Source organism: Prionailurus bengalensis, chromosome D4 (genome assembly GCF_016509475.1).
Source record: "Prionailurus bengalensis isolate Pbe53 chromosome D4, Fcat_Pben_1.1_paternal_pri, whole genome shotgun sequence".
In the NCBI taxonomy this organism is placed as follows: Eukaryota; Metazoa; Chordata; class Mammalia; order Carnivora; family Felidae; genus Prionailurus; species Prionailurus bengalensis.
The window spans coordinates 12333792-12360979 of NC_057359.1; the positions used below are offsets into that span (position 1 = coordinate 12333792).

At 38.3% G+C, this 27188-nt stretch overlaps 1 protein-coding gene across 8 annotated transcripts in view; it reads left to right on the plus strand.

The window, feature by feature from the left end:
- CFAP95 (cilia and flagella associated protein 95) overlaps nucleotides 1–27188 on the plus strand; it is a 229014-nt gene that overhangs the window by 90219 nt on the left and 111607 nt on the right. For all 8 annotated transcript variants that reach the window (XM_043565854.1, XM_043565853.1, XM_043565850.1 and 5 more), the window contains 2 exons: nucleotides 1646–1714; nucleotides 22191–22248. In XM_043565854.1, coding sequence (XP_043421789.1) covers nucleotides 1646–1714; nucleotides 22191–22248 — 127 coding nt within the window. The remainder of the gene's footprint in view (nucleotides 1–1645; nucleotides 1715–22190; nucleotides 22249–27188) is intronic.

A 27188-nucleotide genomic window follows, 5' to 3' on the forward strand; every position in this document is an offset into this window, starting at 1 on the left:
AGTGAAAACAATGACAAAATGCTGAATTTTTAATTTACTTGTTGGGACATTTTATTTTGCAAAGTGCATGAAAGGTGCAGACATGAAAATCTTTTAAAAATCTATCATAAAAATTCCTCCCCAGCTATACCACCCATGCATTTGTAATAATTTTCTTCATGGTTATACAAATTATAATTGAAAGGAGGATTCAGAAACTGACCAATCCCATTAATGGTTATACAAGTTATAATTGAAAGGAGGATTCAGAAACTGACCAATCCCATTAATAACTGGAGCTCCTGATAGAGTATTTTCTCAGGTAAAAATTTTGTCTACTGCCCCCATCACTGTGTCCCTTGCTCACAAAATCTATAGTTGAAGCAGGTACTGGAGCACGTTGCACTGTGTGCCCACCTCCAGCCAGCTGGTAATCCTGTTCATCCAGGAGCTTCTGTTGACCTAACTATCCTTTCCCTACATTTAACAAGTATATCCCAAATTATAGGTTCTATCAATTTTATTACTATAATTAATACAAAACCACAAGCCTTATCTCAATACCAAGCACCATTATTTGCTTGATCAGTCCTACTTACAGCCATACTTTTACTACTATCACTCTCCATTTTTTTTAATTTCAATACGTTTTATTTAACCTAACACGTACCAAATATTATCATTTCAGCATGTAATCAATACACACACTATTTTTTTTAATATATGAAATTTATTGTCAAATTGGTTTCCATACAACACCCAGTGCTCATCCCAAAAGATGCCCTCTTCAATGCCCATCACCTACCCTTCCCTCCCTCCCTCTCCCCCATCAACCCTCAGTTTGTTCTCAGTTTTTTTTTTTTAATTTTTTTTTCAACGTTTATTTATTTTTGGGACAGAGAGAGACAGAGCATGAACGGGGGAGGGGCAGAGAGAGAGGGAGACACAGAATCGGAAACAGGCTCCAGGCTCCGAGCCATCAGCCCAGAGCCCGACGCGGGGCTCGAACTCACGGACCGCGAGATCGTGACCTGGCTGAAGTCGGACGCTTAACCGACTGCGCCACCCAGGCGCCCCTGTTCTCAGTTTTTAAGAGTCTCTTATGCTTTGGCTCTCTCCCACTCTAACCTCATTTTTTTTCCTTCCCCTCCCCCATGGGTTTCTGTTAAGTTTGTCAGGATCCACATAAGAGTGAAAAATATGGTATCTGTCTTTCTCTGTATGGCTTATTTCACTTAGCATCACACTCTCCAGTTCCATCCGTGTTGCTACAAAGGGCCATATTTCATTCTTTCTCATTGCCACGTAGTACTCCATTGTGTGTATAAACCACAATTTCTTTATCCATTCATCAGTTGATGGACATTTAGGCTTTTTCCACAATTTGGCTATTGTTGTATCACTCTCCATTTTAGCAGCTTGAATAACTAGATTATTAGCCAACTGCAATCAAAATACTGCTTTCTTTGTATGGAACTGTGGGATCACTATATTGACTCCTGACTCTAACGTGACACTGTATGTTAACTACACTAGAATTAAAATAAAAAATAAAAAGGATTTAAAAAATCCAGCCCCAAATAAGTTTTGTATAGCTCTGAAAGTTTATAAAAGTTTATAAATGTCAGTCTGACATATTCTCTAAAAAGTATTGTTTTGTTTCCAGGGACACTGGATTGCCTGCTACTGGCTTTGGAGCTCTCTTTACTAGACACCCACCAGATCATCGCAAAATGTTAGTAGTCCCTAAACCTGCTGCAGATTGCACAAAATACTTCTTAATTAATCAGGAGGTTTGTTTGCGGAGGTGAGGGGATGAGGAGTCTACACAGTCAACAAAATACCCTTTACGTAGCATTTCACAGACTCCTTTAACAAAAGTATTGTTTTCCCATCAATATGCAAGCACTAGTAATAATAATATAGTCAATCCTCATTATTTGCAGATTCTGTATTTGCAAATTCTCCTACTTGCTATAATTTATTCGTAACCCCCAAATCAATCAATGCTCAGGGTGCTGTTGCAGTCATTCACGGATCTGCACAGAAAGGCAAAAAAAAATTGAGCCAACCAGTGTGCACGTTCCCAGCTGATCTGGAGGAAAGTAGAACTGTATCTTCCCATTTTGGCTCTTGGACTGTACCCGAGTGTCCTTGTCACAGTCTTTTACTGCAATGACTTTTGCCTTTTTGCGTGTGCCTTTTGTTGGTGATTTTGCTATTTGAAATGGCTTGCAAGTGCAATGTTAAAGTGCTGTCTTGTGTTCCAAGCACAAGAGGACTGTGATGTGACTTATGGAGAAAACATGTGCATTAGGTAAGTTTCCTTCAGGCATGAGTTATGGTGCTGTTGGCCATGTTCAATGCTAATGAATTAACAGTGCATATTAAATAAAGTGACTTTAAATAGAAACGCAGATAAAACCAGGACATGTACTAATTGGCTGATGAAAATATTGTGGCCAGAGGCTCTCAGGAACCTAACCCTGTGTTTCCCCTAGAGCAACGGTTCAGGGTTTGCTAATTCAGTGTTTGCAGTGACTTTATAGAACATTACTATGAGTTATGAGCTTGGACTATAGAGCAAGAGACTGCTAATTTTTACTGATAAAAGAAATATATTTATTTTGGGGAGGCATGACTTGTTACTACAGAAAATGAATTAATCTTCCACTCATCTTTGTAAACAAGACAAACTTTCATAATTTCTGTAATGACGTGTAGATAAGTGATACGGAAATACAGGTACTTACAAGCTCTATAAAATTCTAAGTATTGAATTGTGCGCTGTGTGGACATGGGGACATGTCATCATTACCAGCAATTTAGATGTTTTTGCTTCCTGTGACAACTGTCTGGCATTAGAACTAAGCTCCTTTGCAGTCTGCCTGGGCTTGAGGTGGGAAACGTCCTAAATGACAATGCCCCACACCCCATTTCACAGTCAGTTGAAATTCTGGCCAGGTGTTCTACCATGCAGGTTCTAACCTTGATTTCTGCAGTGGGGCTGGCCTGGCCTGTGTCTCCCACAGGCTGCTGTAGCATATCTAAGTGGGCTGGAAGGCCAACAGGGAGTATTTCCAAATGATCCCTGAGGAGGGTGGACTTCTGGCTTCCATGAAGATGATGAGCTAAAAAAAAAATCCCACTGGCTCCCTTCCTTGCACTGAAATCTGGAAATTCTAGCAACAACATGGAAAGGCAGAATGAATCCAGAGGCAGACTTTGACAACTGTATCAAAATGTTGAGAAACTCTAAAGAAAATGATGGGTTAGAGGAAGAGAGGGCTGGGAGATGGAGTAGGGGAGGAGGAGAAGAGAGAAGGCAAAGACTGAAGTCTCTAGATGGAGTCTTGAGCCAGACCAGGATGCAAGCAGTGTTCTCGGTGGGCCAGGCTTATGCAGGAGCTCAAAGAGTCTTGTCTATTGTGTTTGCAAACCTGGAGTATAAGCTGAAAGCTGGATTTTTCTGCACTGGCTTTGTCTACTATTTTTAGTCCAGGACAGAAAAGGAGACACCAGGGCTCTACATACTAGATGATTTGATACCAACAATCTACCTCCCTGAAATCACTCTGATCTCAGCATTGAAATCTGTAATTCCAGCCACAGATGGCCAGTAGATCCCTGAGTTGTCTCCTCCAACTCCAATTCGAGAAAGCAATCTTGGATATGGAGGAACGAGGCAGTGCACGTAAAGGAGGAAGAAATGCCAGGGAGAAAAAGCACGATTAAGCCCAGAGAGCGGTAGCAGTGGTGCTCAACCCACATCACCCTCACTCACAGTGAAGACACGAGCTAGGCCTCCCTTTTCAATGGGCCACCTTTGTGGTCATCAAAGCAGAGGCATCTGGTAGTCTCAGGAATAATACAAAGTTCTAGTTAAAAAATATCATGACACATCTAAAGAATAAAAAGCATCATGAAGAATGACAAGACATAGGTGACTTATACCAGAGGAAGCAGACCTGGTGGAACAAATGGAACGAGAATTTAAAGCTTTATTACTTGGGGAAATAAACAGTTGCAAAATAATAAAAATCAATTTGATGTTAACTTTCCAACACTGGATGCGAACCCATAACATTGAAATGTTGAAGGAAAAGAATTTTGAACCTAGAACTATTTAAATGGGAGGGTCAGACAAAGATATCTTCAGACACAAGGACTGGTTGCAGACTTACCATCCTGCCACGAGTAACTATAGAACCGGGCAAAATATAGTAGGCAACTGTCATCAAGTGTTGGGTAGCAACTGTGTGTCTCTGTGCTCCTTGAGATGGGGGTGAGGGCGTCTCATTCTCCCTGACTTACTCTCTGAGGACATGTCTTCCAGCTGCGATGCAGGCAGGTGAGCCCCACTGCAGAGCAATATTCCTGTTGAGTTAGGAAGCAGGAATAGGATTTTAGAACTTCTGAATGTGACTCAAACTTGTAGGACCAGGGTGTCAGAGAGAAGGAAGTTGTGTGTGGAGGTGGGAACAGGAGTCCACATCAGGTTCCCTTGGGTTCTCAGTCAAGTATGCGGCCCTGCACGCACTATGGAAATAATAGACACCCCTGGTGTTAAAAAATCAAATAGAACTGTCTGTAGTGTATTCTGAAATTTTACAGTGATGCTCCATCCTACCTGGTAATCTCATGCAGTGGGTTCCACCGCTACATCACCTGCCTTCAAATCTTGGCCCTGCCCACTTACCAGCTGTGTGATCTTGGGCAAGTGGCTTAGCCATTTCAGTTTCTTCATTTGTAAAATAAGGATGATAATTATAAAGGTGTCCATGTTCTAGGGTTGCAGTGACGATTAAGCAAGTTCATATACATAAGATAATTAGAAAAGTAATTGATGTGTATGTGGTAAGTGCTGTGCAAGTCTGCTGGGCTAGACACTCAGCAACCTGAGTCTAGAAACTCTATCAATTCAGGGAAATGTTCTTAATTTATTTCATTGATGATTTGTACCTTCCATTTTCTCTGTTCTTTCTTTTTGGAAATCCTTTATTTGGGTGTTGAATTGCTTGGCCTGGTCCTCTACTTTTCTTGTCTTTCTGTTTTATTTTTTTCTTTACTATCTTCTCTCTGTTTCTTCGACCCTACTATTGAGTTGTTTTTTTTTTGTTTGTTTGTTTGTTTAAATCCTTCTGTTTTTATTGGATCCTTTTTTATTTCATGACTATAATATCTGTCTGGGGATGTTAATGATATAGTTTGTTTCTCTTAAATTTTTTTCTCCATGCATAGTCTCTATTTCATGTAAAATGCTTTTTTTGTTTCTGTTTGGGTTTTGTTTGTATGGTATCTATCTGTGCTGGAGGCTTTCTCGAGGGATCTGGTAATCCTTGCTTTTCTGCTCATGATTAAGAGCCTGTGAGTGAAACTTACTGTCGTGGAGTTTTACTGGAAGGATCTAGGTGGGTCTTCCCTCCCCTCCCACCCCCCAGAAGCCCTGGTGCCAGTATTTTAGTCTTTCCTCTTGGGCTGGTCAGATTCGCCAGAGAAATCTCCCTTATTTGACCCTCTGAAGGGTGAAGGGTTGGCACCTGTGTTCTTGGAGTGAGCAGAGCGTTTTGCTGGGACATCAATATTAATCCTTCATTATGGATGGTCACTGAACCATGTTGTTGATCAATGACTTTCTCTTTCACCCTTTAAAAATTTATTTTTTTAATCTTTATTCACCTTTGAGAGAGAGAGAGAGAGAGAGAGAGAGAGAGACAGACAGCACAATCAGGAGAGGGACAGAGAGAGAGGGAGACACAGAATCCGAAGCAGACTCCAGGTTCCGAGCTGTCAGCACAGAGTCCATCATGGGACTCGAACCCATGAACCGTGAGATCATGACCTGAGCCTGAAGTCAGGCGCTGAACTGACCGAGTCCCCCAGGCACCTCTCTTTTACCTTTTCTAGTGAATAAATTTCTAGTTCCTGCTGGAAGAGAGAAGGCGCAGTACCCAGCAGTGGAGAGTGACAGAGACCTGCGGCTCTAGCTGCTTCTCCAGCAACTCCAGCCCAATTGTCCTTTGCTGCTTCAGGACTTACTCAGCTTTCTGCTAAGTCACACACCACTTGTTTGTTCATCTTCTCCAAGCTTCCAAAACTTGTTTCTCATGTCCCTTTTCCTGTTCTTCATATCCTTGTGGGTTTATTTTTTTAAAGCCTCTTTCATATGATTTTAGTGGAGCTTTTTGGAGAAGCAAAATGCAATGTGTACAGTTAATCTTAACTCTGAAGTTGTAAAGTCTCATCTGAAATGTCACCTCCTCCAAAGGACCCTCCCTTCCTACTGTCACCCCAGCCCCCACGACTTGGTAGGTCCCTTGTGGGTGTCCATGGCACTGTGTGCTTCTTTTATCCTAACACGATACTCATCTTAGTTGCAATTACTTGCATCCCTGTTTGTCTTTCTTGCTAAACTTGCTCTAAAGGGCAAGACCATGACAGCTCCATCCCCCATGCCTACCAGAGAGCTTGACCTATAGCAGCTGCATAGTAATCATTTCTTGAATGAATAGATTATTTCTGGTGTTGAACAGAAAATTCTTACAGAGGAGAGGTATTGCTCTTTCCTATCTTATTTGATTTAGGGCTTCAAGACTTGTAGAACCAAAAGTTCTCAGTTCTATTTTGGTAAATGCATTGGAAGACATAGTCTTTTAGAAAAATCAGTCCTTCTTAGTTGTAATTGCCGAATTACTTGTTTGTCTTATTTGATTATCAGCAAGGAAATAAATACATGAGTACCTTCAACTGTCCTTCACTAATTCCATATATAATTCCTTCTTTCAGTTAATGTACGCTAATTATAGGATATTCCATACCATAGGACGCTGTGGTGTTTTAGAGTCTGCTTTCTTTAATATTAAATATTCTTTTGCTTCTTACCAACTGTACAGCTGTGGAAGTTAAATGTCAACTTTAAAAGGCAATGAATAAGAATGAGTTTGCTCAATGGACCAAAGTAATGTGCTTCAACTTATAAAAGAAAGGCTGTAATCATAATGTAAATTTAAACTTCCAGTTACCTCTTAACAAAAATCAGAATGTAGGTATAGTTTTGTTGTTAAGGGGACATTAGCTAGATGCATTTATTTTAATTTTTAGATAACATTCATTATATTTTGATGGCACTTGACAGCCCTTTCTTTTTTTAAAAAATGTTTATTTATTTATTTTGAGAGAGAGAGAGAGAAGGCATGAGCACGGGGCTGGGGGGTAGGGGCAGAGAGAGAGAGAGAGAGAGAGAGAGAGAGAGAGAGAATCTCAAGCAGGCTCCCCACTGTAGCAAAGAGCCTGATGTGGGGCTCAATCGCACGTATGGTGAGATCATGACCTGAGGGAGACCAAGAGTCAAACACTTAACTGACTGGGCCACCTGGGCACCCAACAGTCTGTTTCTTTTCTCACAACTCAACTGATAGCCAACCTACTTTATTTTGGACCAATATCAGGAAGACACAACACTTTTCCTCCTTAAACTGGCAGCAAACATCTCTGGAACATATTGGAAATCAGAAGGACTACAGTGTTGGGACAGCACTCATCACTCCTGGCCTTACCTAGAGAAAAGGACTCTGTGGATAACTCCTCCCACATACGTCACAGACTGAGATAAATTTTTAAAAATTATAATGTAGGGGGAAGTAAGGTTGAGACTAAAAGCACTATCAATGACTTAACTTTAAAAGTGAGGATTTATATACATTGAGGCTGGATTGAGCTTATCTAGAAGTAGAGTTATTGTTTCTCTTGAAAGCTGGTTACATTTCTATCAGTGAGTTTCCAAGGAATTCACCCTGACCAGTAACAGCAGGGGTGAGAATCAGGGAGGCCCAAAGACCACAGCCACCAACAGTGCTCTTCTGATCTCAGGTGGGCACAGTTGCGTGGCTAGGAGGTCTCCGACACATACTCCTTTTACTACATGGGTAGAGACATTAAAGGCATAGCAAAGTAATGAGAGACACATTTCCTTCAAGGCACATAGGAAAAGTGGATAAGAACCTGAATATAATTAGTAAATTAAGATATTCTTTGCCCTCCCATCTTGTTCTCACGAATTCAAGTTCTCGGGAACTTATACGTAATTTGGAAGCTCTTCATGAGGCATGGAAAGCTAATTCACTGATTATCAGAAGGCCCTTAGATATGTGATGATCTATACAAAATCATTTTACGATTTGTCCGTTGTAACAGATAGTTGTAGCTGACTCATTCTAAGAAGTAAGGTTTTCCATGTATAATATTTGGACGGCATCTGTGACCAGTAAGCAAGCAACCAACCAGAAACCAAAACAACAGAACAAATGAAACAAACAACAACAAAAGCTGTATCAAGCAGATTCAATTTTGCAAATGAGATTTAGTATAAATATAGTTTTAAGATCTTTTTCTCAGAAGCCCTTAACTTAAATATGCATATTAACCATGCATGGTCCTGGAATAATGGTTCACAGGAGGAGCTAATTTTTTTTGACAGTGAAAGCCAACTCTGGCATAGAATATGCACTGGGTGAGAAGCATACGCATGGGAGCCTGTGTCAGTTTGAGGGCAGCCCAGAAGTACTGACTATCTGCTGGAGGATGGAGAAGTATGAAAGGTAGACCTCTTACAAGGACAGCAGTTAACTACTGCATCCTGCCATTTTTACCAAATTTCATTGTATCCCGGTGCTAGTGATTAGTGTATATTGTCAAAATTTTATAATAAATGTGTCTTGTTTCCAGAAGTCATCCAAACACTATGTGATCCACATGACTGGAGAAGAAAGAAATTAATAGTGTTTTGGATCACTGGGTAGCTTTTTGGAGATAGTTGTTTTTCAGAAAAGGCATGGTATGGAGAGATAGGAGACATGGTTCTACTTCTGGGCCTGCACTAAACCTGCTATATGACCTTGTGCTGGCTAATAAGCCTCTCTGGGTTCCAGTTGTTTCCATCTATAAAATGAAGAGATTGAACCAAATGATCTGTAAAGTCCTTTCCTGCTCTAAAATTTTATGGTTCTAAGGAGAAAGGCATCTGTAGTCTCATAAATGGACAAGTTAAATGAGGCCAAAAAGTAGTTCAGGCAGTTAAGTGCTCATTGTTGGCATAGAGCACTTATCCATATGTGTGTGGAGCGATTACTTCCCAGTAACCATAGTGAGCTTAGGCCGCAGCTTAAACTCTTTCAATTTATTTCTCTCACTGGGGCATTTAGCATCTGTAAAACCTTTGGCACTCTTCAGAAGAAAGGGACTGAATATGAATAGTAAGAGGTGTTATTTTGTTTTTTCCTTTTCTCAAACTCCAGGGCAAGGCATTTGCTTTTTTTTCCTACTCAGGCATTTATGTGGTGGCTTGTCTCTTGGTAAAATGCCACCCAGTTGGTGAACATTTTTCCAGAAGGAAAAAAAGTTTTAAAAAATGCCCTGTGATGAAGGTGATGAAGGTAACAACAAAGGAAATGTGAAGAGGAGAATGATATTGTGGAATGAGCATACAATAGGAGTGAGACAGACCAGAATCCCATTCTTGATTCCTCATCTTACTCATTGGAGGACCTTTTGCTTCCCATGCAGTGTAATGTGGCCAGGCTGTGTGCTAATGGGGTGATTTTCCTCCCTGCTCCCGCCTCCCTCAAGCCCATGTGTTGGTCATATGACCCGTATGGCCAATCAGAAAGCATTCTAGGATTATAATTGAAGTTTTGGGCAAGATGCCCTAACATTTTCCAGGTAGCAAGTTACAGAGGGCATCTAGCTGTGGGGCGAGCCTCTCTCTGTAAATGAAGCTAAGCAGAGGTGTGGAAAAAGACTGTTCTGATGGTATTCTTTTTATATGTGCTGGTATTTTCCTTCTTTTTTTTTTTTTCTTGAGTTTGAGCTAGGTTTCTATAACTTACAACTTTAAGTAATACAACTGATAGCAAATACTTATATGGTATGTATTATGTGTCAGGCACCATTCTGATGTTGCTAACTCATTTACTTCCTACAAAACTCATATGACTTGGTTCCATCTACATTATCTGCATTCTATGGTGGGAAAAACAAAAGCACAGAGAAGTCAGGTAACATGTTCAAACTTTCAGAGCAATCAAGTATGAGTCAGGATTTGGACTGAGATTGTCTAAGGCCAAAGCTCATGGTCTTAGCCACTCTTCTCTTCTGCCTCTTTGAATGCTAGGCCAACTAAGAGAACTCTGAACATGGAGATGTTATTTGCTCCATTTAGGCAAGACCCAGGTCTTGAGCACCAAACCATTTAAAGGAAATACTGGTGAAAGGTTCTTTATCTCTTGAAATTTCTAGATTCAATTTTTTCATTTTTCAAATAATATGGCTACTGGTTCCTAAGACATACCTTGGATTTGGTTTGGAAGTTTTCCCCTGTGAAGCAGAAACTTGCCTGAGCTCATCTCACTCACCTGGGATGCCTGGAATGGGTGGCTTGGCTGGTGCTGAATGGTAATGGCTTTTATAGTTGGTCAAATTTGCTGAAATGATTTCAGAGTCAACCTAAATGCTATTGCTCTTTGTGCTACTCCTGCATATAGGGTATCTGCCATTACCTGACATACATTGAAACCAAACAGCTAAGTAGGTGGGACACTTCCCCATTTGTTAATATTTGGGGGTATGGCTCAGGTCCTGACTTGGCTTGTGTGCCTTGGCACAGGAGTGTTTTAATGGTGGATAGCAATGACCTACTTTATTGCTATCCTTTCAGGGTAATTCATAAAATTTGATAAGAAAATTTATGTGAAAGCACCCGGTATAGTGCTTGTTAGATCCAAAGTTTTGGCATCATAGTGGATTCATGGCTGACTCAGACCATACCTGTCTGTATTGTATCTAACTTCATTAGAATAGCCATTCACACTACACCTACCAAATTAAAGTTCAAGTTTATTTGCATACCCAGGTGTGCTCAGTGAGGCCCTCAAGATAAAATTATGAAGACAGCTTTATTCAATTTACTTATTTGGTCTCTAGTCCCCAGAAACAATCCCTTCCTTCTCTGTGCATGCATGCCACAGCTCCCATCAAGAGACAGAGGTCATTTTCCTGTCTTATGAATCTGGGCTGGCCTTGTGACTCATTTTGATCAATGGAATGTAGCAGAAGTGATGCTCTGGGACATCAGAGAGCAGACCTTACGAGACTGGTAGTTTCTACTTTCTGATTCTTGGCCTCTAGCCAACATGCTGTGAGAAGCCCAAGACACATGGAAGAGAACCAAGGCATCTGTTGACAGCTCCAACTAAGCTCCCAGACAACAGACAAAACCAACTGCCAGGCATGAGAATGAGCTATCTTGGATCTTTCCATCCATTCAAGTACCTGGATGACTGTAGGTCTCATTAACATCACATGGACCAAAACACTACACAGCTGAGCCCAGTCATCCCACAGAATAATCAGAGATAATAAAATAGTTGTTATTTTAAGCCACTAACTTATACGCCATAGTAGTAGAAAACTGAAATAAGCTTCATGTCTCTAACTACCATGATTATATGGCTGCTTCTACCTTTATTTGGCCTACAGGTGAATTTGTGTCATTGCTAATCCATTGGGAATACAAGCTGTTCAAATTTTGGGATTGATGAGGTCATGAAACAAATGAGTGGCAAAGATTTTCAAAATGTTAATATTATGGAATTTATATTTAATCCTGACATTTCCTTTTATTCCACATAATGGTGAGACTGCATTACTAGTATTTCTCTTTATAATATTGGAAATTTATGTGGTTTTCATAATGCTATAATTACTTGAAGTCTTCAGTGAGTCTCAGTGGATAGTACTATACTGTGCATCTTTGAGCCATAGAAGTGGTTTCATAGGAACAAGAATTTTACAGCATTATGGAAATCTTTGCTGCTATCTGTGTTTAATTTGATTCTATATTTAGCACTTTCATAGTTAAATTATTACCTTAATAGATAAGGCTTACATTGCCCTTCAAAATGGCTTGCAAAAATTATTAGTCCTGAGGAAATTATGTTTGTTCCACATATCTGAATTCATCCTTTCGACATAATGAGTGGCTACTATGAATTAGGAACAATTAGGTATTAGGAATATAGAGACAAAAGACACCCATTCCTGAAGTAGCTCACTGTCTAATACATGAGACAGAAAAATAACCAATCAGTACTCATGTATCAGTAAGGAATACCCTTGGCTGAAAGTAACAGAAAACCTCACTAGTAGTAACTTGAATAATTAAGGAATTTGGTCATGAAATATAAGGGAGTTAAGACTGGAATGTCACCGGGGCACCTGGGTGGCTCAGTCGGTTAAGCATGGTCTCACGGTTTGTGGGATTGAGCCCCACGGTGGGCTGAGCATGGAGCCTGCTTGGGATTTTCTCTCTGCCTCTCCCCCACATGCATGCTCTCTCTGTCCCTCCCTCTCTCTCGAAAATAAATTAACTTAAAAGAAAAGACTGGTATAGCAGCTACATGATGTCATCAATGATGCAGGGCATTTTTGTCTTTCTTCTCTACAAGTTTTGCAGGAAGCTTTCATCTTCATAGTGTCAGAAGGGTTGCTGTGCCTCCCAACATCATCAATCTGTTCTAGAAAGGAAGAAATGGGAAAGTGAAGAGGTAAAGGGAAACCCCCTCAGAACCATCATTCTTCATCTACTAGATGGCCACCCTTGGCTACAAGAGTCTTCTAAGTAGAGAAAGACACACAAGAAGGGAGGCTGGCATAGTTGTTGAATAAGCCAACCTACATGTTGCAACATGCTAGGGTGAACAGAGGATGCAAGAGGAGAACATAACTCAGATTTGGAAGGTTAGAAAAGGCTTCCAGGTAGATGTGAAACCTAAGCTGAGTCATGAAGTTTGAGCTAGAGTCAGCCAGATCAACAGGAGAGAAGGGCACCCTAGACAGGGATTTAGGGCAGGGGATAATGGTACCTGTGATGGGCATGTCTTGGTTCATAGAGTACAAGTTTTCAGTGATAGCATCCAAAGTTGGAGAAAGATGTTGGGGACAAAGCAGGTAGGGCCTGAAAGCTATGTTAAAGAATTTGAACTTTGGGACACCAGGGTGGCTCGGTCGGTTAAGCGTCGGACTTTGGCTCGGGTCATGATCTCACAGTCCGTGAGTTCGAGCCCCACGTCGGCTCTGTGCTGACAGCTCAGAGCCTGGAGCCTGTTTCAGTTCTGTGTCTCCCTCTCTCTCTGCCCCTCTCCTGTTCATGCTCTGTCTCTCTCTCTGTCTCAAAAATAAATAAACATTAAAAAAAATTAAAAAAAAAAGAATTTGAACTTTATCATGAAGGCAAGAGTGAAAGGTTTTCAAGTATGGGGTAGAAATGATCAGATTTGTGTTTAAAAAGCAGAAGGCAAATTGTAGGTGACTGGGACTGCAGTGAGAAGGCTATTGAACTAACCAAGCAAAAGATGATAAGGTCCTGACCTCTAGTAATAGTGGTGTGGAGGAAAAGATTTCATATTTTAGATATATTAAGAGAGAGGAATAGACATTTACTTGGTAACTGATTAGTTATAAGGGTAGAGAAGACTCAAGGTTGATTCCCAGGCCTCTGGCTTAGGCACCTGGGGGTTAATGGGGCCATTCATTGAGGCAGTGAAGGTAAGAGGAAGAGAAAATACCAGATAGCAGGTGGATAGTTGACACTGGAGCATGAGCGAGGTCAGTAACCCAGATTCAGTTGCAAATATAAGTGTCCTAACTAGTTCCTCTGCCTCCAGTCTTGTCCCTTTCAATCAATTCAGCAGCTTGAATATTTCAAATAAAGTGCAAAGAGAACCATGTTCTTCCACTCTCTAATTAGTATCCTTGCAGTATTGCTTTTTCTTCTTGTGTCAATGAGCATATACTGTGTGTCTGGCACTGAGCTAAGGGCTTTATATGCCTTATTTCATTTAATTCTCATTATTTGAGATAGACACTGCAGCTATCTCCATTAAAAAAGGGGCTCAGAGAGGTAAAATAACTTCCCAAAATTTCCTTAGCCTAGGAAGCACCAGAGCTGGGTTTTAAAACTCAGATCTGGTCTGACTGCAGAGTTTGTGTCCTTAACCACTATAGTACATTGCTTTTCATGCTCAATTGTGTAGAGTGCTCCATTTCCTTCAAAGTATTTCACATGCATTATCCACTCCTAACATTTATACAAGGTCATATGAGTCTGTATTTTCTTAATTGTATAAACAAGGAAATCAAAAGAATAATCAAAGATATTCAAAGAATAATAATCAAAGATAATCAAAGAATCCAATTTTCCATTAATTAATCTATCTGTCTAGTCTCTAAGTATTTATGGAAGAGATACTAATGGGGGTAAATAAGATGTAGAGGGTTTAAATGGCTTGCTCAAGACCCCAAGGCCACTTGATAGTCAAGAAGACACTAGAATCTCTGGGTTTATAAGTCTGTGTTCTTGACAGAAGGAGAGAACTGCTTCCAAACTGCTAGGAAACTTGGCAAGGGCTTGGCTTGGATCAGGAATAAAAGCAGATTCAAATTGTCTGCCATTTAATCTGTTCTTTCCACCTCTTGCCCTCTAGCTTCTTTGAGATTGATTTGTAGGATGGACCTAGAGAGTATAATGCTAAGTGAAGTAAGTCAGAGAAGGACAAATATGGTATGATTTCATTCATAGGTGGAATTTAAGAAACAAAACAAATGAATAAACAAAGAAAAAAGAGACTAACAAAAAAAACCCAGCTCTTAAATACAAAGAACTAATGAGTGGTTGCCATAGGGGAGGTGGGTGGGAGGATGAGTGAAATAGATAAACAGGATTAAGAGCACGCTTACCTTGATGAGCACTGAGTAATGTATGGAATCGTTGAATCATTATATTGGACACCTGAAACTAACATAACACTCTATGCTAATGATTTAAAAAAAGAGGGAGTAAACAAAGGTAGAAAAAGATAAGGGCCCCCTAAAATAGAAAATCCTTCAATGAGAACAGAGGCAGTTATCCCCAGGACTAAGGCTCGCCAATGAGCCAGCTGTGTCACAGGTTGGGCGAAGAATCTCCTGAGACCAGAGCAGAACAGAAGTCTCCAAGAGAAATTTTCGCAAGAAGTAAAATTAACTGAACATATTGAGATGAGAATTACACAGCTGGGGAAGTTAGAGAGTAAATAAGTGATAGATTAAAAAGGGGGAGGGCAGCATTCAGCAGATGTGGAAGAACTATCAGATTTGCTCTGTGTGGCTTCATTCCTTAGGTAGATCCGAGATTAAAAAAGAATGATGATTTCTGTTAAGAATGAGACAGAACTTCCCAGAGTGGTTGTAACCTCCCCTTCCATCCTACCACATGGAGTCAAGTAGAATCCATTGCCATGGGCCTCTCCTCATCCTAAATAACAGATGCTGCTTCTACTGCTGCCGGAAATGGGATTAATTCCAAATTAATTCTCTGCTTTTTTGAGTCACTTACTCAGATTCAGACTCTTAGGTGGGACTGTCTGATTTGCTGAGTAGATAGATGTCACATGCCCTTGTTCTGGTTGCTGGGAAGCTGGGTAAAATATCTGCTTGTCCTCCAGACAAAACAGAAAAGAAGTGGTTGACCTTTAAATTTCTTCCAGGTTTAAGAAATTGTGATTCCCTGGGTTTTGGTATTTCATCTTGTCAGATTTACACGTTACCATAGAGGTTGGTGTAGTTGTAGGCATTTTAACTAATATCATGGCTTTAATAAAAACTTCAATATCAGACTTCTTTTCCTTTTTCATCTTGCAGAACACCTTTAGCAGTTCTCTACCTTACAACCATTAAAGGTTGAAGAGGGCCTGTGTGGCAAACTGTGGGTAGTGCCGGGTGAAAGCCAGCTGTCCACTTTCCAAACGTTCTTACAGCATGGCATTATGTTGGTAAATTTATCAGCATCTGGTCTTCAGTTTTACATTTCCAGAAAGACAATTTTATCTGTGCTTCAGAATTTATCTGACTCATGAAGACTGACTTATGCTTATTAAACTCACAAGAAAAGCCATTATTCTAATTAGTTAATTTATAATGGGAAATAAAATGTTCAAGCATACCAGTCATGTCAGCCTTAACAAAAAGATTCTCTTGGAAAAAAAAAAAAAAAAAGGATAGGAAGGCAATGTATAATCAGAGTGTTGTTCAGAGTGTGTGAGTTAGTTATAAGATTACAATAATCGATGGCCTCAGATCCTGACTACCTGATTATAGTGGGACTCTTTCAGTTGTAAGTAAAAATTGCACAATTAAAATGACCTTGAGTCAAAAGGAGAGTTTATTATAGGAGTTTGAATTACCAGATGGAACTCTGGGAAAGTCCTTGGAAGAGTTGGGCTTCCAAGACTACTGGAATTAGAACCAGGATTCTCTCCCTGTTGGCTTCCTTATCTGCTTCTGAGGGGAGGTACTTTACATCCCATGGTTCTTATCACAGAAGAGGGACTGACTCTTTCCCATTCATCTCTAGTAAGAAATCCCATGGCAGAGCCCTGATGGAATCTGAACTAGGAGCTGATGTTTAGACCTATCAGCTGTGGGTAGTTATGGAGTGGTAGAGCAGGGACATGTGACACAAGGCTGGCTGGAGGTGATTCCAGACAATGAGCTAAAGTCACTGTTAGCTGTAATAATCAGATTGGAACACTGACATTGATGTATTGCAGCTCTGCTCCCAGAACCTTCCAGAGAGGTCTATTTATGAGCCAGGACACCTCTTCCTTGTGCCTAGAACACATGCCTCCCTTAGTTTCCTCATCTCTTGCTTTCTTGAGTTTCTCTGAAGACCATTTCTCTTCTAAGGGATTTATTCTTTCATTATATTATTTATTTGGCTATAGCCTTCAGCTGATACCGAAGAGGAAGATCTATGGTTTTATTTTCAAAAGACCATCTTGTTTCAAATTGGACAAAATATATCACTTCAAGATTGTTGCCCTGTTTTTCAGGTTGAAATGCTTGGGGGAGGTGAGTGATCACAAAGAGTTTATAGCTGACTGACTGAAATTCATCATTCACTATTATAAAAGTTTCCATTTTGTTGAGCCACATTGCATTTTCAAAAAGATAACTGAATATTTTAACCCTCCACCTTTATTTACTTTGAGTTTTGTAGTAAATCTCTATCTTTTTATATTCTAATTTTATTTTAATTGCTTTATTCATTTAATTCATATTTCTCAGTGCCTACCTTGTATCAGACTCTGTGCTGGGAGGTGATAATAAAGAAAGAGAGAAGGACCTGAGCTTGGTGGAATGGGTTTCTGCCCATTAAGTGCTTTAAGTGGGTTGAGAGATGCGCAAAGCTGCTTTGCGAGGTTGGCCTGCCCAAAGCATCACTCTATTTGACTGATTATTGTATCATTTGAGTTGTAACTTTGGATGAGGATGGGGTAGAGAAATAAGTTCACCATCATCTATTAACACTTAAACATTTTAAGATTATGTAATATTTCCATTTAAATACTGTTCAGACATCCATCTACTTATTTCCTAGTTATAATGTAAGTTGATATCTTTGCCATGTTTGCTTCTTATTTTTTTAAAAAAGACCATTTATCATGACTTATAGATTCACCATATATTCACAATATATTCACCATATTGATGGTGAAAATTCTTATTGTTTTAAAAAATACCATTTATCATGACTTATAGATTCACCATATATTCACAATATATTCACCATATTGATGGACATTAGCTTCCAGTTTTACACTGTTACAAATAAGGCTGCATTGAATATTATGTATGTCTTCTTGAGTATATGTGCAAGGATTTCTTAATACTTAGAAATATAATTGCTAGTTAAGATATATGCACCTTCATTTCTGTAAGATTGCCACTAGTAATGTATGAACATGCTCATACTTTCATATCCTTACAGTGTACAGATTTTTAATTTTTACCAAATGGATATTAAATGGTAACTTACTGTTTTACTTTGCATTTCACTGCTGAATTTAAGACTGAATATTAAGCCTGAACTTGTTTTCAAATATTAATAGCCATTTTGTTTTCTTCTACTGTGAAGAATTTATAGTCTTAGTCCATTTTTCTATAGGATACTGTCTTTTATTGATTGCTAAGATTTTTTTATTTATTCTGGATATTGATATTATTTGAGTTAATTTTTCAATAAATATCTTCTTGTCTATGAATTCTCTTGTAACACTGTTTATGGTGTCTTTTGAGTGATAGAAAATTCAAATCATAATTTAATCAAGAATTATATATAAAATGTCAGATTGTAAACCTTTTATAAATTATACATACACACATATGTATATGTAACATATATTGAATAGTCACCTATAAATAAAGGGGTTGTTTTATGTCCTGCAGCAGATTTAAAAATTTTTGTCATAAATGTCTTTTAAATCTGTTAGATGCATTCCTATAGGAAAATTAGAGATTTTATTGCAGTTATAAATGAGATATTTCGACTTTAATTATGCTTTCTAATTTCTTGTTGTTGGTGTATGGGTATGCTATTTTTGTATATTGATCTTGTATCCAACAACCTCCCTGAAACTTGCCTGTTGTTATGATTTGTAGATTCTCTTGGATTTTTAAAATGTAGATAATCTTATATGTGGAAAATAAGAATTTTGTTTCTTTTATTCCAGTTATTATACTCACACTTCTTTTCCTTGCTTTACTGCGTTTTCTAGAATCTCCAATTCATAGAATAGAATCCAGAATTTGTGCCTATTTGGGAATGTTTATAGAAAAGGTTTTCATCGGCTTAGTCTTTATTTTGATTTACTGTTTTCTTCTCATAGTGATGTTGCACTACTCTGTTTATCATATGTTGAATTTTCCTGGAAGAGCAGCAATCGGGTAATTCTAAGGAGGAGTGAGAAGTCTGGGCAGTTTTATTAATCTCTTAGTTCAAGAGTGCCCTCTACTGTTGGAATAGTGAAGTGATCTATATTTTATTGAAGCCATCTTTTTTGAAAGTGGTGATTCTAGGACCTTTCATTTCTGAGCTTGAATTCTTGTTTTTCTTTACCTTGCTAGTTGCTTCGCAATTTCCCAGAGGCAGGTCCTTCCCAAGACTGCCACTGTGGTCTTAAATACTTTCCAAGCCTCTTTCTTGGAAAGCCAATCTTCAGATCCTCTAGTCACAGACTTGTTCTCAGTATTTCCCATCAGTGAAAGATGCTTTCTTTTCTGGGGGTGATGTCTTCTGTGTTCCATCCCCATTAGGGGCTTGCCACTCTCTCCTCTCTTCCATGTAATACCCACCTGATTTTGCTCCAGTATGGGCTTTGGATATGGCTCTACTGATTTTGGATTTTTCTCCCACATACACATGCGCTGAAGTTTGTAGTTTTCTCTAGCCACTGTTATGCACTAGGCATGTGTGATTGTGTGATTTTATTTGCTTTTGCAGATCGGGGTTGGGACACACTTGTTTGTATTCCTAGCAGGTTTCCGGGTAATGCAAATACTACTACTCTGGAGACCACACCATGAAAGCCCTGAAGAAACTGGTGGTTATCACCAGATTTTGGAGGATATATGTAGATATTTGGGTTTAAGGAAACAAAGGATCTAGGAAAGTGTAACAATCTTGTCCTGACTGTGGATTGGTCATTTTATCTTTGTGATTCTGTCATTTTTTGACTTACACATTCTGTGTTGTTAGGTTTCTTGACCTAGGATCTTCCTGGTGTTTGTTCCTTTAATCAATACATAATGATCTTTATTACTAATAACTTTTGACTCAAAGTCGATTACATGTGATATTAATATAAGAATACTAACTTGCTTTTGGTTAATATTTTCTGGATATACCTTTTTATATCCTTTTATTTTCAAACTTCCTTTGAAAATAATTTATTCTAGGTATAGACGCATAGAGTTGTACTATATAATACAATATGATGTTCGGTTTAAGTCTAAGAAAATATTTTCACTGATGAGTTTAACCCTTTTACTTTCATTGTATTTGCAAAGGCATTTAATTTTATTTTTATGATTTTAATTTGTCTTATAAGCAAAAATGATTTTCATTTCTTCCTTTTATTCTTCTTATTAGTTTGGTCTTTAAAAAAATTACTTGCAACAGTATGGAGGTTCCTCAAAAAATTAAAAATTGAACTACCCTACAACCCAGCAATCGCACTACTAAGTATTTATCCAAAGGATGCAAAAATGCTGACTCAAAAGGGCACATGCACCCCAATGTTTATACCAGCACTATCAACAATAGCCAAAGTATGGAAAGAGCCCAAATGTCCATTGACTGATAAATGGATATAGAAGATGTGTTATTATACACAATGAATATTACTCAGTGATCAAAAAGAATGAAATCTTGACTTTTGCAACACCATGGATGGAACTAGAGTGTATTATGCTAAGTGAAATAAGTCAGTCAGAGAAAGATAAATAGCATATGATTTCACTCATATGTGGAATTTAAAAAACAAAACAGATGAACATAGGGGAAGGGAAGGAAAAATAAGATAAAAATAGAGAAAGAGGCAAACCATAAGAGACTCTTAAATACAGGGAACAAACTAAGGGTTGATGAAGGAGTGTTGGGTGGGAGGATGGGCAAAGTGGATAATAGTAAGGAGGGCACTTGTTGGGATGAGCACCGGGTGTTATATGTAAGTGATGAATCACTAAATTCTACTCCTGGAACCATTACTACACTATATGTTAACAAACTTAGATTTAAAAAAATAATAAAAATTTAAAAATTTACTTGCTAGTTTGAAAATTACATTTCTAGTATTTGTTCTTTTAACTGCCAGTATTCAAACTTGAGTGTGCGTCAACATCAGTTAGAGGGCTTGTTAACACAGGCCACAGGGCCCTACCCCCAGCTTTCTAACTCAGCAGATTGGGGTTGGGACCCACTTGTTTGTATTCCTAGCAGGTTTCCGGGTAATGCTAATACTACTACTCTGGAAACCACACCATGAAAGCCCTGAAGGAACTGGTGGTTATCACCAAGTAAAATATTAGCACCTGTACCCAATAACCATTCTGAGTTTGACTTCCTTGTTATTTTGGAATTCTTTTACTTACTGAATTCTCTTTCTCACCAGCATAGCCAAGCATTAAAATGTTTAAATTTCCTTGTGCCCAATATTTTTAGGTGTGCAATTCTCAGAAGAGTTTCTTTGACTGTCTAGTCCCATAATACTGCCAGAAACAGAAGTAGGGCTTTATTTATTTAATTTATTTTATTTTATTTTATTATATCTCATTGGAGAATAATTTTTGTCCCACGCTGAGTTCTAAACAGAGAAGCTTTCTTGCAAGTTTCCCTAAACTGGTGGCTGGAATTTCTTTGATTTCTTTTATTTGAGGTTACAGACTTTACAGACTCCTGGCTGTGAGTAGGACAGCCTTCTGTGCCTTCTGTGACCCCAAAGCCATGTCTCCGGCCCTTCATATGCAGCCCACACTCTACCTTCCAGTCTTGGCATATCATCTTACAGCTTGCCATTCTAGTGAGCATCGTCCTCATTTCGGGCACCTCAGGGTTTCCCCTTGGAGCTTGGCTGTGCTTGTAGACTTGGGGAAGGGAGGATATATTTATTCAGCATTGCTCTGTGTTTAATTGGGTGGAGGTTAGGGAAGCTATATAATCTCGGTCCACCTGGTTGTCTTCTATTATCTCCTTCAGCTGTCATCTAGCAGCGACCATGGGGCATAGAGTCAAAAGGGTTTGAGACGCAGAAAGCAAATGGTAAAGAGAATCCCAAAAGTCTGGAATGCACCTAAGCTCAGGGACTTGGGCTTGGTAGCATACCATTAGTACAGGAGAGTAGTAAGTGGTACTGAATTGGAAGTAATTGAAGGAAGGGCATCCTATAGTGGTAGATAATGCTATAAACAAGGTCTGGGATAGTTGTAGGGGTTTTTTTTTAATGTTTATTTTTGAGAGAGGGAGACAGAGAGAGAAAGAGCACAAGCGGAAGAGGGGCAGAGAGAGAGAGGGAGACAGAGACTCACAAGCAAGCTCCCTGCTGTCAGCACAAAGCCTGATGTGGGGCTGGAACCCACAAACCGCGAGTTCATGACCTGAGCCAAAGTCGGAAGCTCAACCGTCTGAGCCACCCAGGTGCTCCAGTTGTAGGTTTTAACATTTTTATTAGGACCAATCCTCCTTGAAATGTTTTTATTTCATGTAAAGCAGATATCACTAAACATCTTAAATATCATTCTTTTTGGGGTTGTTCTTTTCTCATATATTGACTTATCCCTCTTAGGTGTGCATTGACAACATATGCTGAAGACTATGCTCCACCATATGATTATCAGCCATTTGTGAGTATAAGATGGCTGAAAAGCCCTATTCTAATACTTATTTATTTATGTACTTAAAATGATTCTTTATTTCTAGTATAAATAGTCAAGCTTGGGAAGAAAGGACAAATTGCAGAAATTTATGATGTTTTATATTTATTTAGAGATATTAGCTATTTGTGGGAGTCAATGGAATGTTTTATGGCTATGATTTCTTTTTGGAAGTTTATAGATATCAGGAAGAAAATATTGCAGTGTCCAAAATATATTAGTTGTTTTCTTCCTCATCTTGTTTTATTGGCCCCTTCCCTGAATTCAATTTATGTGAAATAAAAACCTACCTTTCTATTCATTTGTATTGCATTGACACATAAAAATAAGTAGTTTAATTTAGCTCTGGGAGATGTGTATGTTGATAAAATATGTCCAGTTTATAACTTCAATATACTTGTACTTAAAAAATTATACAACAGAAACCAAACAAGGATGCCTCCTATTAGTCTTGTTATGAAAGTCTTGACTGGTACAATAGGTAGTCTTTATTGAAAAAGAGAAAAAAGTCATCTTTATTTTCAGAGAGTATGATTATCTTCTTAGGAGAACTAAAATATTAAACTGAAGAGTAATTAGAATAAATAAGACCATCTAGTAAGGCAATTGAATACAAAATAAGTATATCAAAAAACAAGATCTTTCCTTCATATCAGCCCTAACTGCTTAGTAAACTATGAGAAAAAAAATGTACAAATTACTATAGCAACACAAATTTCAAATACTTTTGTGAAGAAAATTCTAGACCAAATAAAGATCAATAAAGAAACTGTGGTTGGTAGTTTGTCTCCAAAGGTGGACTTTGCACAGGCCACTTCTCCAGGACAAGGTGAATGATACTCCACCTTCTAAATCTAAGCTGTCAGGTAACAGATTTGATCAATAGAACATGGCAAGTGACACTATGCCAGATCTGGACTAGACTGAAGAAGACTGCCTCCAACTCTTGGAGCTCGGTGTTACCATGTAAGAAATCGAGGTACTTTGCTGGAAGGAGGGGCCATGAGGAGGAACGCTGATGAGCTTGACTGATGAGTGAGGAAGCCATATTGGACATACAGCCCCATTGAGTCTGGACGGCAGCTCCAGATGCCATCTGACTGCAGCCCATGAAAGAGTCCAAGAAGATAATAATAAATTGTTGTTTGAAGCCATTAAGTTTATTTAAAAAAAATACATCCAAAGATAAGTGAGACAGAAATCTTGAATACAAGGGAATAAGAACCATTTTAGGAGAGTGGAAAGCTAAGTTGATTATGAATTAAATTCATACATTTAATTATATTGAAAATCCCAATGGATTTTGTTTTCTGTTAGAACTGTAAGATTGTAAGAATTTTTTGAAAGAATAAACAGATGAGAATAATCAAAAGTTTTTGAAACAGTGATATAGCCAATTTAGGGAAGTACAGGATTCATGATACTAACTTTATTATATGTCGTATTCTTATTTATTTTTTCTCATTAAAAAAGAGCATTCAAACCATAAAAAAAAATATGATATCTATGGATTAATGCCTAATACATAAAGAACTTATACATATTGGAAGGAAAAATGTTGAGAACCTAGAAGAATGACTAACGGACATATATAGACAATTTACAAAGCAGGAAATATAAGCAATTAGCTAATAAATGTAGCTATTTGTAAATATATTATTTGCAAATAATAAAAGATCTGAATTAAAAGAATAAAAATATTTGCTAATAAAATTGGCAATATTTTTAGAAATAATAATACTTAATGGGCTGAAGATGGGGTAAAATGGATACTTTTATCTGTTGCCAGGAAGTTGTTTTAATCTTACTGGAAAAGAATTTGGCAATATATATCAAGATACTATTTGATCTAATAATTTTCCTTCTAAGAAACTTCCTCAGATAAAAATAACTCAACTAGGGATAAAACTCATATCCAAGGATACTCATCACTGAATTATTTGTAATGACAAAACTTGGAAAGTACCTAATATTTTAGTATTAGGAGTATTACTAATTAAATATGTTATAATCATATGAGGAGATATTTTGCAGCCTATATAATGTCCATAGATGGTTCTTAGTGTCTTGGTAAAACTTGATTTAAGGTTAAGAGAAACATTAACATACAAAATTGTACACATATTACAGTTTATTAGATGGATATAGTGTATTCATATAAACACTATGTAAAAATATCGAGGAAAAAAAAACCCTGAAGGAACTGTCAAAATGCTAGTAAATTTGGACATTGGATGGTGAGATTCTAGGTGATTTCTTCATCTTTACACATTTTAGAATTTTCCAATGCAACAAGCATGGTGGCTTTTCTGATTAGAAAAACCACAAGGCAATAAATATATTATTTAAAAATGCAGTTCAGGTCCATTTCCTTATATACATGGGATCTGACTGCATCTCTAAACAAAAGGCAGTTGCAAGACACATAATTAAAAACTCACAAAATTCAAAGGACTAATTTCTCCATAGGCATAAATATTAAGAATGTGACCTGTATTCTTAGGGTGCATAAATCTTTAGCCATTGTGTTGTATGTTTGTGCTTTTAATATTTCAGCATTATTTCTAATGTTTCTCACGTTGCTTGTGTCCACATTAACAGTGTGCCATGGCAGTTCCATGGTTTTATTTAGAATTTTGTTCATTCACTTCTAAGTTCCATGCCAAAGTAATTGACGTGGAGGCATATTTTTAGCACTGCTCGCAGCGCCCCCATTTAATGAATGCTTACCTTGTTACATTGTTATAGGATACAAAAATTTTTTTTAATTGTAATGACAGCAAATGGTTAAATAACAGTAAAATAATGACTGAACTCTGACATAGAAGTTACTGTGCATATAAACAAGTGTATGATTCATAAAATACTGACAAAAGAAAGAATATTTTTTCTTGCTAGAGTCTAAACCATGTGGACCTAGCATAAACACAGTACACCATTCTCAGGCTATTGCCTTTGCAATTATGCAATTCCTGAAGAAATCTTAAAATATTTGGATTCATATTTCAAATTTTGTGCATGAATTGAGACTTAATTTTTATATTATCATTTTTTTATATTTGTTTAATTGATATTTGCATAAAGTGGGATGGCATTATAGGAGTTCTAAAGTGAAGCAAATTATCATCCTATAGCTCTAGGTATGAGTAAATTAACACAGAATATTAGGAAGCTATGAAATCATTTTTAAGGAAAAATGGAAGAGAATTAGAAGGTACTTCCTCAAAACTCCACCTTTTATGTTAGGTATTCATTATGGCTATTATGGCTCATCCCAATTTCAATGAAAGATACTTTCTCTTAAAAGCTTCCCCCTCCTTCTTCCAAAGATCCAAAATAGAGGAAAACTTACAGAGAAGGTACATTAGAGGATTGGTCCAAGACTGGCTGTTTGTGGGGTACATGAGCTTTTAGGATAAAGGGCAAGTGAGCCAAGTATAATGATGGAGAGTTTACTGAACACACTCAGAATGAGTAAGGAAAAGAATTAGTCCAGGCAGAGAGAAAACTCAGGAAGTTGAAGGGTCAAAGGAATGAGAATGTTGAGAACAAAAACCAATCATGGCAGTAGTGAAGAAGTGAAAGAGCTGGAAGAATTGGAGGTAATGAGCAAAGGGGGATATACTGGAATTTATTGGAATTTCACATTGTACTTTCACATTGTTATTAGATTTATCTTGAAAATGCTGATTTTAGGGGCGCCTGGGTGGCACAGTCGGTTGAGCGTCCGACTTCAGCCAGGTCACGATCTTGTGGTCCGCGAGTTCGAGCCCCGCGTCGGGCTCTGGGCTGATGGCTCAGAGCCTGGAGCCTGTTTCCGATTCTGTGTCTCCCTCTCTCTCTGCCCCTCCCCTGTTCATGCTCTGTCTCTCTCTGTCCCAAAAATAAATAAACGTTGAAAAAAAAAATTGAAAATGCTGATTTTAAAAGGAAAGGCAACATTTTTGTGAGCCTTCAAAAGATGTAGAACAATTCTCAGGAATGACAGAGCCCAGTATGTGGCCATGGGGCTGAGTTTCTATAATGGAATCCAAACCATTGACTTGAGAGGGTGAAAAAATGGTAAGCCAGAGTGTTGGCTAGATTCTAAATATGGGTGTTGGAAGTCAACCTACAGGACAGCAGGAAAGAAAGGTAGTGCCAATGACTAAGTCAAATGACCAAACCCTCAGTGGGAGCTCTTTGGAGGTTAACGGCTCCTCCCAGGCATGCAGCTGCCATTTGGGTGCATCTAGTTGGTCATTATCAAGTGTGAAGTACCATTTTGTTTTCCTAAATAGAGCTGCCTATTGAATTATCTTTCCAGGCATATGTGTATCTTGAACCCCCAAAATGTTGAATATCCCTGCCATGGTGCACAGTAGGTATAAAAAGAGACTGCATCTGTTTAGCATTATTCCCGACAACAGCAGGATTGACCTGTTCTACCACTGGGGCTTTATGCACTGGCACAGATATCTCATTGTTAAAATATTGACATTTCTGTGCTGATTAGAAATTTGCTGTCACCTTGAATTCCCCACAACCTTGCCCTGTGAGTAGCTCCAGCCCTTTCCCTAGACTCCCAGGACCCAGGACTGCGTTTCCTGGACCCTAAGGACTTTGGCTGTCATGGGTTCCTTCTTCCATTAAAAATTTTAAACAATATATATTGTATAACTGCATTGGTATAAAGACAAATATAATCCAAGTTGGATCATATTCACTTTTGGTGGGGGACAGGATTTAAAAGCTTATTAAAGAAATACATTTCTTACGCTGTATTTCTTATTGGCATTTTGTAAAGATTACGCATCTTTTCCCCCTTATACTGTCTTCATGCCTATTTATGACTATATTATTGTATTTTATGGCCATGTTATATGACCATGTTATTGTTAACCCTCTTGAAGTTATTACCAATGTACCAG